General features: G+C 41.9%; 1 protein-coding gene across 2 annotated transcripts in view; it reads left to right on the forward strand.

Moving 5' to 3' along the window:
• MYO1E (myosin IE) overlaps positions 1-13,440 on the forward strand; it is a 78,503-nt gene that overhangs the window by 17,935 nt on the left and 47,128 nt on the right. For both annotated transcript variants that reach the window (XM_041418462.1, XM_041418463.1), the window contains exon 2: positions 12,089-12,232. In XM_041418462.1, the coding sequence (XP_041274396.1) occupies positions 12,089-12,232 (144 nt within the window). The remainder of the gene's footprint in view (positions 1-12,088; positions 12,233-13,440) is intronic.

Below are 13,440 nucleotides of genomic sequence, written 5' to 3' on the forward strand. Positions count from 1 at the left end.
CTCCCAACATTTCTTGTTTTCCTTCTGATTCTCATTCTGACTTAGGGGTGCCTTAGTGTTTCTAGGTCAGGTGTGAAGAAGGCAAAGTGTGGAAGGAAACTGTATTGGAATGATATGTCAAAGCTATGAGAATTCTGCACAGAGTGGTTAGAAACAAGGTGAAGTTGAACTGCAGTGGTACCTGTCCATGGAGTGTGTCCCCCCATGTGCCTCGCTCCCAGCCGTGGTGCTCAGGGCTGTGTGGCAGCACTGCAGCCTTAACCGGTACAGCCTAAAGGCACAGCTACTGGTATTGCATTTGGGTTGATCTTTTAGCACACCACTGAAAATTGTAATTCTGTCAGGCAAGATGGAGTCAAATGCAGCATTTATAGCATGGTTGAACGACTTTTAGCTTCTCCCGTGGTGTTGTTTATCAAGCTGTCATGTAAGCTTAGAAAAAAGCTATTCAAGTGCAAGTTACTTTGTAAGCCAGAACTTTGTTTTTAAAGAAACAAATCTTGCACGTAAAATGGAATGTAGAAAAAGGTAAAATTGCTTCATGGGCCTCACCAGTGTAATGAATTGCAGCAGCCAAAAGTGAAAGGATTTGGATAATCTGAGCAGGCTATTTGGGATGCAGGGAATGAGACACTATTCACTGAACAGTTGTCTTGTCTGAATCAGGATATTAAAGGATTTGGATAATCTGAGCATCTGTTCACGTGCAGGCTGTTTGGGATGCAGGGAATGAGACACTATTCACTGAACAGTTGTCTTGTCTGAATCAGGATATTATACTTAGATGAAAAAGTAATTCAGTTGGTTTTAGTTCATATTTTTATTCAGTATTATTTCAGCTCTTGTGGGTTTGAGTCAGAGGTCTGAAGTTGAATGAGTCCAGGAGGTGAAAGCAAGGTACATCACAAGCATTTAAGTTGAATGTGGGTTTGTGTAAAAGTGTTGCAAGCCAAAGTCTTGAGCCACAGTTCAGCATTTGAGACTTAAATTGTTTTTCTCCATTACCCCAATTTTGAAACCTTGTGATTTAGCTGGAGTTTCACTTGTTCTGGGACTTCATTATGAAGTTTAGCATTCTGCTAAACATATAGAAATGGGAAATTAAAGGGGAAAGAAAATGCAGCATCATACTGCACCACTACAGAGGTTCTTCTAGATAAAAGCAGGGTATTGATCTGCAGTGGTGTGCAGCAGTTTCTCCTCAAAGTTGACACTTGGCTTTTCACTTGGTTTCCCCTTTATCAGAAATCATTGGAATCTTGTGTATATTTATGATGCTGATGCTGAATTGCAAGGCCTAAATGACCTTTAAATTTGGTTTTTTCCGTAATACTGCCAAGTTGGTGATAAAGTTACAGGTTTTGTGAAACAGCTTCTTGGCTGGCATCTGTGCTGAGAGCATAATTGCCAGTACAATGTCTATGAGACTGAATGTAATGCATGTGCTGATAGCATCAGTTTCTCCTAGCAAATGGAGGAAGAAGGGTAGTTTGTAAATAATGCGTTTGTCCACACCTCTGGTAAAAGCCTAGAGTTATGAAGATAGCTAGATTGTCCAAATTAATTTTTTGTTAGCTTTCTTGGTTTGGGAATAATTTGAATGCTAGATATTAATGTTAAACAGTCCCACATACTTAAAATAATACTGAGGAGAAATGGCTGTTTCTGTGTTAAAATCTCTTTCATAGACCAATAGGAACTATCACTTTAGCTATTAAGTGAACTTCTGCCCAGAGTTAATAAAAGAAGAATCCTGGGGCTGCAGAGATCATACACGTTGGTGATACACAGCCCAGATAATAACCATGAAGGCCAGGTCTCCTAGCTGTTGATGGTTGTATTAAAAAATGTTGGGCCAGACACTTTTTATATATTTTTCATTCATAACTGTGGTGTTCACTAGAGTGGAATGAATGCTTCATATTTGCAATGCGTTTCTATGCTTCCACCTTTCTGGAATATCAGCTTCACTGACAGAGTGCAGTGAGCTAGAGGAGATCAAGTATATTGATTTTTAGTTTAATTTTCTTGGTTGACTTGTGAATTATTATGGAAATATGAAAGTCTACAGAACCAGGATACAAGCCTAATACAAATTAGAGTAAATAATTTGAAGCATAGGATTTTAGAGGAAGAAGATTAGACAACTGTATGAAATCTTAAGCTAGCTGGGTTAATAAAAAAACTGTTCAGAGAACAGCATTCTTGTCATACAGATTAGAAAGTTACTGTAATAAAAGAAAGTGAAGTAAACTATCATATTGATTAAATAACAATAAGCCAGTTATTCTATACAACTGGAGTGTTATATGCTGGTTTTTTAATGTATTTCTTCTCAAAGCTGCCCTGGACTGAATAGTCAAAGCTGCTTTAGAAAATTCTTGAAATGACATATATTAGCTTTATGAATAATGTGCATGTGGAACATAATCTGGTTATGAGAATCTGTCTGTTATGGACATTGGACACTCAGTGGGACCTGCTTGCCCTGGCATAATGTAATTATTAGTTAAAATAGAAACAAAGCCCTGACTAAGGATGAATGAAGCTGTGCATGAGGTTGCCTCCTGACAGAGGTGACTGTACAGCTGAGAAAGTGGATTAGTATCTGCCTGAGAATTCTGCACAGTGTGTGAAATTTGTTGGGTCTGATGTTTACTTCTTCTCCCAAGATTTTTGCCTCCTGTTGGTTTTTGATTAACTTCTTGGGAGTTGAAATGAACTTGTAAATTTGGTCCATTGGCAAGATGTAACCAATTCCTGAGGTGGAATGCTCAAACAAATTCTTGTTTGTATTTATGTAATAATTAACCAAGGAAACATTTGTATCTGAATACACTGAAATAAATATTAACGTTGGATTATTTTGAAGTTAAATTAAAGGTTTAGTCAACATATCGAATAGTGTTATTTCCCACAGTGTCTGAAGTAAAATCTGGTTTTTGCATGAGTATCAAAACATGACAGCTCATTAAAGGGACTGGTGTTGAGCCCCATGCGTGTTACCACCCAGGTGCGGGCTCTGCTGTAGGTGAGTGAGCACCACTCCCCGAGCCTTTCCCTGCTGCTCCCAGTTTGTGCTGCCAGAGGTAAACAGGAAGCTGCTGCAGTCCTGAAGCCTTTACTCCCTTTACTCAGCACTCTGTGAAATTAAAATCAACATAGAAAGCAATTTTTACATCCAAACCTCCCCCAGTGCGGAGTTCCTCCTGACCCCCCAGCACGCTCCTGCAGCCGGTGTCGCAGTGAGGGGGGCTGCCAGCTCCTGGGCACGGGGTCGTTGCTGTGTGGGTGAGCCGGACACCTTTCCGCTGCTCCCTGCACATCCCAGCTCCAGTGCCACAGCCGGCAGGGCCCTGGACCGTGCTGCCTGGAGCTCTCCTTGTGCAGGCACCCCCGCGCAGTGACCTGTTCAGGAACACACCGCCCTGAGCCCTGCATCTGAGCACAGCCCAGGAGCAGGTTACACAGCTCTACCAAACGTGAAAGACGTGGTTCTTGAAGCCACCGACTTGTGAAAATCCTGTGTAAACCTAACAAAATGCATTGGAGTTCTACAAGCAGGTCTGCTGCAGATAAGCTCTTTATCACACGCTCCACCCTGTACGCAGAGCAGTGATTGTCTTGTCCTGCCCCACTCATCCCCCTGGAAACTGTGCATACAAGAGGGAAGATCAAAGCAAATACCTCAAAAATAGGTGAACTTGAAACCCATGACCACGTTTATGCCCAGGTTAAGAAATAAGCAGTTGACTGCATATCTTATTTGTGGTGTCAGAATAGTTAAATGTTACAGCTCCGAGCAGTGCATAGCACCAAGAAAGTTTGGTGATGTCAGCACAAAGGTGCTTTTTGGTACATGCTGTTGAAAAAAGTCTTGGCCACAGTTTTCTGCTGTGTTGCAGCTTTTGCAGTTTCGTCATGCCTGTTGCAGTAGTGTTTTTCTTTAGTCTGAACTGCCGCAGGCATGTGACTACATGACAGTCTCCACTTAGAAAAAATATCTATAGTCCCTCTGGTTTGTAAATAAGTTCAGAAACTTAATAAGTTCAGAAAATTGATTTTTTTAAAAGGAAGAAAATATTTTAAGAAAACCCAAAAGAGACTCAGCTGTAGTTTTTCCAAATTATTTTAAATTTAGTTGTTATTCAGGGCCATGATTTAGCTAATGCTTATTTTAGAAATTAGTCTTTCAATTTTTGTGGAATTGCTACATACTGTTACTCAACTAAATCAAATTGTTGGCATAAAAACATCTTGCTTGATATTCTTGATTAAAAGCAGTATTAAAATAAGGTCTGTAATCTGCCTAACATGTTGTGTTCTTACAGTTCAGTAGTAATTGGTGAGGACAAATACCCAACAAAATGTAGTTGTTAAATAATTCCAATAATTTAATAATTGCAAAAATGTATCATTTCATCCTTCAGTGTTGTCTTGTTATCAGTTTAAATGCTAAGTAATTCAGAAATATTGCATTGCTCTTAATGTGCATTCTGCATGGACTAAAAAAAAGCAAAACCTGTAGCTGAAGAATAAAGCTGAAATGTTTATTTTTCTTTTCTTAATATTGCGCTGCCCTGCTCTGTTTTCGGGAAGGAGAGCATTGTGGTACTGGGAAGGGATGCGAGGGCAGTCCGGGCTGAGCACCACTGAGCTGCTGTGGCGGATGCAGCTTCTGCAGCTCGGTGAAGCGAGAACCCCTGGCTTTCAGCCTGCTGCTGGGGGCAGCCAGCCCAGACCTGTCCTGGGGACTCGGGGTGACCCGGTACAGCCCTCTGCCACGGCATTGTCGGCTGGGGGTGCTGCCGGGGGCACACTTCGGCTCAGCGCTCAGGGTGATGTCTCGCAGTATGAGGAAACAAATGTCTTCATTTTCCGTGAACAGAAGGGAGCAGGAGCGGCTGCAGCCCTACAGAGAGGGCAGTGACCGAGAGAAAGGAATTCACTGCGGGGATTGTGGCCTGATGGTCTAAAGCCCGCTGCTAAAGCCTGAGATTCAAAAAGCTGCCGATGGGCCGGGGGAGTGAGTGTTGACAGCAGCTACAACAGGACATGGCTGGGGTGGTATTTTTGTAATGTAAAAAAGTATGGGGTTTACTTGGTCTGAAATTTTGACACAGTGCAGGCAGCCCAGCATGTGCATGCTCCCCACTCCAGTGCGTGCTGAGGTGCTGGTCCCACGCGTGGAGCCCGAGTCACCTTGCTCTGAGATTCCTCCCTCTGGAGAGCACATGGCAATCTCCCAGTGGACTTCAGTTTATTATTTAGTTGCAGGATGATCCAGGAAAAAGATTTTCAGTCTCCTGCTATAGTACAGGCAGCGGCATGTTGTCTTAATCCTCTAATGGAGTTTTCAAGCTATGTTTTTCAATTAATGACCATAATAATTTTATGTGTAAGGTGTATGATTGCTTAAACCCCTTTGAAGCCTGTCTTTAATGGAGAACAGTGACACACAAAATCTTTATAACACTTCAAGGATTGACATAGCCAAGATGAAAATACTTGTTGTAATTTCTTACATTTTAAAAATTGTATGATAGGTATATGCAAATATAAACTGCATATGCCCAGAATCAAAAGTTAGTGGGTGTGAATGCTGTTCAGCGCAGTGACTGCAGTACAGAGGGGATTGTGGTGCTGTGTGTGCACACGTGCAGGGACTCAAAGCTGCCATTGCAAGGCAGCCAGGGCCTCTACTGATCCACCAGTCCCAGGAAAGCTTGCTGCTTGTGCCACAAGGAGCAGACTTCAAACAGCTCTGGAGACTGTTCAGTAAGTGAAGTAAGGCAATAAATATCTAAGAGCAAGTCAGCCACATTAAGTTGTTAACAGTATTGCATTTCCTTAGGAAAGGTATTTCTTGTAACATCAGGACAAAGCCACCCAACAAGCTGTGGGATAAGCAAATAGGAGTTCACAGTTCATTAACTCCTTCCCAGTATCTCCTGCAGTCTCTTGTTTCAAAATCTTAGGCGCATTTGCACTGTCCCTTTTGAGCTCATTCCTGTCCTTATTTTTGTCTGTCGTGTAGCTGTGCCTTATTAAAAACAATATTTCAAAACTTTTAGTGAAAGTTAACACTGATGTAACAGATGAGCCTTGTGGTCAAATACTGAAGTAACTTCTATTCTGGTAATGTCCTGTTACATATCTTAGAAGAGCATATTTTAGAAGAGATTATCTTAGAAGAATGCCAATGTTGTTTCTGACGCCTGAAAATGAGCATGATGTGTAAATCCTGTAGACTCCCATGTTCTCATAACTCCTGTTGTGTTAGTGTGCATTTGCTGGCCAGGTGAGCAGCAGGCTCTGGTTGCTGTCACGTCTCCTCCTCCCAGCCCTGGCTGCAGGGAGGTAGAGCCTGGCTGCTCCCTGGCTGCAGAGCCCGGAGCAGGAGGTGATGGTGGGGAGCTGCCCTGGGCCAGGCCCTGCTGGGGCAGCAGCACCTGCACAGGAGCTGATGGGAGCAGCGTTTTGGATCAGGGGATCTCCTGCAGCCTGTAACCAGCTCTGGGGTCAGTTCTTCAGGTTGTGTTGGGCTGAACCCACCCCTCTCTCAGAGCAAACAGTCAGAGCACTTCTCTCCCCAGAAACTTTTTTCTCAATGTTATATTTCCCTAGCTGAGTTTTTTTGGATATTAACCTGCTGTAGTTTCCATTCCTTAATACATTTTTGGTCTTTTGAGTTCTCTGTTTAAGATGTCTGTCCTGCTGCTTAGATGCTCAGTATTTTTGCTTTGCTATTTCCTCAAATCTTTAAGCACTGCTTTTCGTCTCCCTTAATATTTTCCTCATGTTAAATTTAAATAAATGGCCTTTTATCTTTGTCCATCTTGCTGCTTCTGCTGTCTTCCTTTAATTTCCTTTCAGAAATATGGTCAGATCATTGCAGCCAATAAGTATTTTTTCTAACATAAAATGTACAAGAGCTATTTTGGAGCCCATTTGTTCACTATAGCTTCTCTGTTTTGATTATCCCAGTCAAGGACCAAAATTAACATTAAGTATTTTTGCAATATTCTCTGGGAACGGCAGACCCTTTCATTTTTTAGAAATATGTGAAAGATTCCTCTAAGTGGATTAGAAAAGTTTGCTAATTTTGACAGATGATATCATTGCAGAAAGCCGTGGGTTTATTTTCTTGTTAGCTGGAAAAACTGATACAAATTATGTATCTCTGGGACTGGTGATAGGCCTCTTCTGGTAGAAGCATTGATGTCAGGTCTGAAGTAAATGGTGTGCAGCTTTGTCAGTTTTGTGACATCTTTGGCTGATGTCTGTGTTTGTCTCATTTACTGTTGTGTTTAAATACTGAGCTGAGGAGGTAGCTGGAGCTGGCACATGCTCCAGAATTAAAAGGATTTTGTGCAGTAGTACTGTGTGAATTGAAAAGGGGAAGAAAAGGTCATACTTGTGATCACTTGACACTCCTACTCCCTCGTGGAGGCTGAGAATCCCTTCTGCACTGTGATGGGACATTGGTGTTTGCTACTGAAAAAAGCTGTCAGAGATTCAGAGTGGCAATTTTTCCCTTTGTGGGAATGAAGAATGATTATTGATGGCATGTAGGTGGTTGTAGTTTAGTGAGAGTTCTGATGGACAAAGTAAGAAGGTTCTCAGGCACTGAATATACAGTCTCTTCTGATCCCTTGTTTTTAGTGCTTTATTTTTAGATGTTCTATTTTTAAGCACCTTGAAATACAAGAATATTTGCTTTTTTTTTTCCAGTTAAAAGAAAATCCATGTTGTGACACAGCATGGCTCTATCTTTTTATAGCTACATCAAATACGTGTTGCTTAGGATAATGCAAGAATATACAAACAATAATAAAGGCAAAAATGAGAAACCAGCAGTTGATACTGTAACACAAGGTGGAGGGCAGCAAAAATAAATTCTGTAAATAAATGCCTTATCAGTACTTATTGGTTCCATACAAAACAATGATCTGCTTTAGCCATATTGTACTGCCAGTACCAAAAGTGGTGCAGGAAGCATAGACTGTATCTAGTACATAGAATATATTTTGCATCCCCTTTCTTGGTATGAATGTAGCAGTTGTGTTAATCTGTTGATGAGTGGGTGTTGAGGAACACACAGAGAGTGGGGGCAGAGTGGATTTCGCAGGGTCCTGGTGTCGGGGCTCAGGTGCTGGAGGTGCCGGGGCAGCCGTGCCCCTCCTCAGGCTGCGGCTCCCGAGCTCACGGGGTCCGCTTGTGACCCGTAAATATTATTCTTGTCAGTGCAGAGCAGATCTGATTTTGAGCCTAAAACAGCAACCAAATGAATACTAACAGCTGACAGCAGTGCAGTACACGCCTTTAATTGCAGCCTTGCCACTCCAGCCTCCCCTCCCTGCACAACGTCAGATGCTGTGTTGGAAGCCCGGGAAGAGCCTGGGGGAGGCCTGGCAGCCAGGTTGTTCTACACTGGTGTTTCCACTTCTGTGGCTTTTTGCAGCCTGTTGAGATGTGTTTTTGTTTTAGGGTTGGTTTTTTTGTTTTGTTTTGTATTTTTCTTAATCTGCCAAGCTCATCTTTTTTCAGCTGCTCAGGCTTTGTTAGTGCTGACACAGACTTATTTGCTTACTTATTGTACAGTTAGATCACACCTTTCACTGAGAAAACAAACCTAAGAGAAGCCAAGCTCCCGTCTGCTGCCCATGGGTGGACCTTGGGCTCTTTGGCCAGGTCTGGCCATGTCCCAGGGGAGCCCTGTGGGACTTACCAGGTCCTGGCTGGGGCTGCTGCAACATCAGGTGTGGGGCAGCTCTGCTAGCCTTGTGCTGCTGGCTCTGAAGAACCTTCTGGGACAGAAGGACACAAGCAGGCCAGGAGACCTGGCCTTGGTTCTGGATGACCTGGAGAAGTGTCCTGTGTGCTGGACAGCAGAGGGTAATTAGCAGCTGAGTGAATTAGCCTGAGTGCACCCTGCAAAGCAGGTTCGAGTGAACACCAGCTACCTACCTCAGGTGTAAATTGTCTCCACGTTAGAGTGCTGCATTTTTATCTGGATGATGGAAAGCTCTGGCTAAAAAAAAAGCTTAAATTCTCAAGAAATGTGAAATAAGAACAAGTCAGTGTAATTTTTAAGCATATTGCCTTGACCTTTGGGAAATATGCAGCCTGGAGTAAGATGAAGAGTTGCATTTATAACTGCTATGATGTGAAGTTTTTTTCAGTTGATTGTAGGGAATTTTTTTTTTTTTTTTAACTCAAAACCAGTTAGTTGTTAGCTAGACAAGGTTATAGTACCAGTTGGAAGTGCCTGTTTGCTAAATTCAGGTTAGACTCTATAATAGTCATTGCTCTTGCTTGGAAGGGCAAGAACTTGGGAGTGGGTGGTATCCTCTAGACAAAACACTCCCAATTTTGTTGCCCAGAGGAAGGGGTGGTAGCCACTGCCCCTAGCCATCCCATTGGTGTTACCTTCCTGGAGAGGGAAGAGTGAGAGTAAAACTTACCCGTGGCTGCTCGGGCACTACTGCAGCTTGGGCTTATTTCTGATCCCAGGGAGAAGTCTGACAATAATCTGGTGGTGATTTGCTGCTTCTCTGCACATTTGAATGTAGGGCAGTGTTTTGAAAGGAAAGGGGTAATTCCAAACTACTAGGAAACTGCCATTTAATTGAGTTATAATTGTAACGTGAGCTACTTAGTGCCGTGACTCTCAGCTGTCTTCTGTGCCACTGCTTTACTGGCTGTTAGGCTGCTGCCTTTTTGTTGAAGCTCTCTGCCCGGTTTGCAGTGTCTGTGGTCATGTGGCTCAGCTTTGATTGCTGCTGTGATTAGAGCTGGGCAGGAGTGCAGGGCCGGGCTGCCCTCATGGAGCTGGGCTGCCCTCATGCTGCCCTCAGGGAGCTGGGCTGCCCTCAGGGAGCTGGGCTGCCCTCAGGGAGCTGGGCTGCCCTGGCACTGCCCTCTTGCTTCCCTGCTGGCTCCCAGTGCTTTTGGGGAAGAGCCCTTTGGCCTTAATCACAGTCAGGAACAATCAGTGACTTGCATAAAGCTGCTGTTTTGCAGACAGTGTGCACATTTTCCATGTATCCCATGGCTTTGCAAGCTTTATGCTCATTGAGCTCACTGGGTCTGATGCCATGGCTTCCAAAGGGAAGCTTGATTGTTTTCCTGTCTCATTTCTTACACATTTTCTGTGGCTTACTCCATTATCTGATACTAAACCACATTCTGTATAGCTTTGCAAACAATCTAATTATCCATATTTATTTTGATACTGTACCTTTTTATCCATCCCGCCAATTCCTTTGTCCAAGTGTAATATCACAAATAAGCTGATGAATACACTGAAGGAAATTATGCTTCTCCATTGGACTTCTGTTTTCTCCAAAAACCCAAGCTTCAACTAATAGTTTCAGTCATATGTTTTATGACAATTTAAAAATTGATTCTTTGTTTTCTCAGTGCCTCCAGATCACTGCTTCCATTGTACAGATAGAAAATCAACAAGGTTCACACAAACTAAGCTGCTTTAAGGTTATTGTTTTATTGAACATCATGTACACTTGTGGACATTCAGGCAAATTGCTGAGATTGTGTTTTCAGACATATTTACTTCTGCTGTACTATATTTGAAAGCATTCTTCTGATTTAAGTTTGCAGCTGTTCTCTACTGTTGTTGGCAGTAGTGGATCTGCATCAGGGTAGGAGTGGCTGGAGGCTTAAGAGAAAACACCCATAAAGCCTACAGCTTCTCTGCTGTCTGCAGTAGCAGGGTTTAGTGGAAGTTAATTTAACTTGAGGTAAAAATCCAGTTGGTTTTTTATGTGACTTGACATGAAGCCAGGCTGTAGGCCTGGTGTAGCACTTGGTGATAGTAAAGTTGTGTGGGTCATTTGTTCCTGCAGAAATGTGTACACTCGAAAGTTGCCCCTCTGTAAGTTGCTCATATCCCATTTCAGAATACCAATGCATCTGAAGTGTTCAGAGTACCTAAATTTTCTTCTTTAATCTGTAAAATTTTTGCAAAATAAAATAATGCATGTACTTTGTAATAATAAATTGCTTGTATGCTGGTGAATGTGACTTGATCCTGATAAAGAACACCCGAGCAATGTAGTTAAATCACATTGTTACAAATTGTAGCATTAAAGAATAAGGGGAATTTGCAGAACTGGCATTTTGTTGGCCACATCTTCCTTGACAGCATACTTGATCGGTTCTCAGTGTTAAATGTGCTAATACCAGCATCACTAATTTCAGCATTGTGTAAGCAAAAATAAAGTAGAAAAAGGGAAGAGATCAGAACTCCATTAGCATTGTCTGCCAGGCTACAGAAAATAGGTTTGGGTTTGGAAAGCAGATTTATAGCTGAATTAATAGCCTTGATGTTGACTGGATTTAAATCTGTTTGTGGGTGTATCCATGGAACCAAACTACTGTTCAAATCAGCTGGAAGAAAAACAGATTTTAATTTCAAGTGGTACAGCATGAAATGTCACATGTTTTAGTAGCATCCTGAAATAGTAGTCTCTGAGTGTGGGGAGAGAGTATCTATTTAGATGTCATTAAGCATGGTGACTAACAGATCAAAAGGGACTGTGAAGACATGCAGTCACAAGCTGGGGTACATAATTTGCAGAACTTCCCTGAATACTTAACTTCAGCAGGCTCACAGCTTCCCTCCCAGTAACAGCTTATGTGCAGCTTTGACTTAAAAGACTGTAAAGGATGAGGAATTCATTGTGGTGATGGTAATTATCCTCACTGCTAATAGTTACAATGTAGGAGTGTAATTTTTGCATCCTTAGCTTCCAATAGCTGCATCTCAGATGGAATAATTTGGGTTCTTTTCCTACTAGGTTTAAAAATGTCTGCCATCTGAAATTCATTCTGTGTGTAGGTGGTCGCAAAACCCCCTGGAATTACCTTCTAGTTCTGGAGGGCAGTGCAGAGGCAAGTCAGCTGACACCACTTATGAATGCTTTCATGGATTGCCTGGATCAAGGAATAGAATTCAATGAAAGGAAAACATTTGGGAAGTTGGAATTCGAATAATGGTTTTCAGTTACTTAGTGCTGCTGAGAAATGTAGTAACCTTTGTGATGTTCATTGTGCCTTCCTGCAGGGCAGCAAAGGACACTACAGGTACCACTGGCAGAGCCACAATGTCAAGCACAGTGGAGTGGATGATATGGTCCTGCTTTCCAAAATCACCGAGGATTCCATAGTGGAGAACCTAAAGAAACGATACATGGATGACTATATTTTTGTATCCTTTGCTGGTTTTGTGGAGCCCCGTGGCCTTGCTGAGCCAATGTGACACTAATTATATGTACATATTCTCTTTAACAGATTACTCAAGGATGCTGAACATTTTATGTGACACTTCACCTGAGATAACAGAAAAGCCTTTGAAAATATAGCTGATTATGAGGGTTGAAAATAAGATAGCAAAAATTATTTTAAGGTACTCTTTTTAATATGTTGAAGATTGTACTTCAATGTATTTACACATTCATGTGACCCCTGAAGCCTCCTGAGGTAATGCTACTTCTAAGAGCAAGAATTAATAGGTTTTAAGTGTGTGTACATCTATTGATGTCTCTTCTGTACCTCCAAAATGATAATGCTTTCAAAATTGCATTTCCTCTGTGACATTGCCCTATTTATAGCTTATTCTGGAATTGTTAATACTGTGAATCATGGGATGATGGAAATAGGTGAGTATGTCAACATCTGTAAATCTTCAGTGTTCTCAGTTAAATTTTTTTTCTATGATTAATGAAAATGTGAAAATTTAAATACTGGAACATGCAACCTAACAGAAAGAAAAGACTTCAGTACCCAAGGCTTGCTTTTTAAAAAAAAATGCATATGAAAGCAATTCCTTAAGATAAGAATAGTCACTATTTCATTTTCAGCTTCTACAATGTAACACAAGCTGCAGTAATGAATTTGGTAAATTCTAGTCAGTGATGATGTACCAGAAAGTTACGCTGTTTCTTCTGCTTTAGCCAGGTTTTCATACTTCCTAGTTGTGTCTGGAGAATAGTTTCCTTGAAGAGCTTAACGTATTTTAGCAGAAAGGGGAGGAAATATAAGATCTCCTGGCTGTTTCCATATATTCTTGACAGATGGTCAAGGGCTGTGTAGCAGCTCAGTTTAGCAAGGACTGATAGAGGAAAGTTCGTGTTGCAGTTGTTTCCATCACAAACTGCAGAGGTTCCTGATCTGTGTGTGAACATGGGTTTGGACCCTCTGTTGACTGAATGTACCACACTATTATTTAAATTACTTTATAGGAGCAGGATGAAGTTGCAGATCATTTGCCAGACTGTAGTACAGGGACAAGCTGTAGAATCCTTCCTGGTAGCAGCACGAGTGCTTTGGCCCGTGGAGTGCTGCATGTTCCTTGCAGTGTGTGCAGAGACTTCAGTGCCCTGTGCAGAAGAAAGATTTTTGCTTTTTCTTTTTCAT

Source organism: Onychostruthus taczanowskii, unplaced genomic scaffold (genome assembly GCF_017590055.1).
Source record: "Onychostruthus taczanowskii isolate IOZ18803 unplaced genomic scaffold, ASM1759005v1 scaffold6, whole genome shotgun sequence".
Classification (NCBI taxonomy): domain Eukaryota; kingdom Metazoa; phylum Chordata; class Aves; order Passeriformes; family Passeridae; genus Onychostruthus; species Onychostruthus taczanowskii.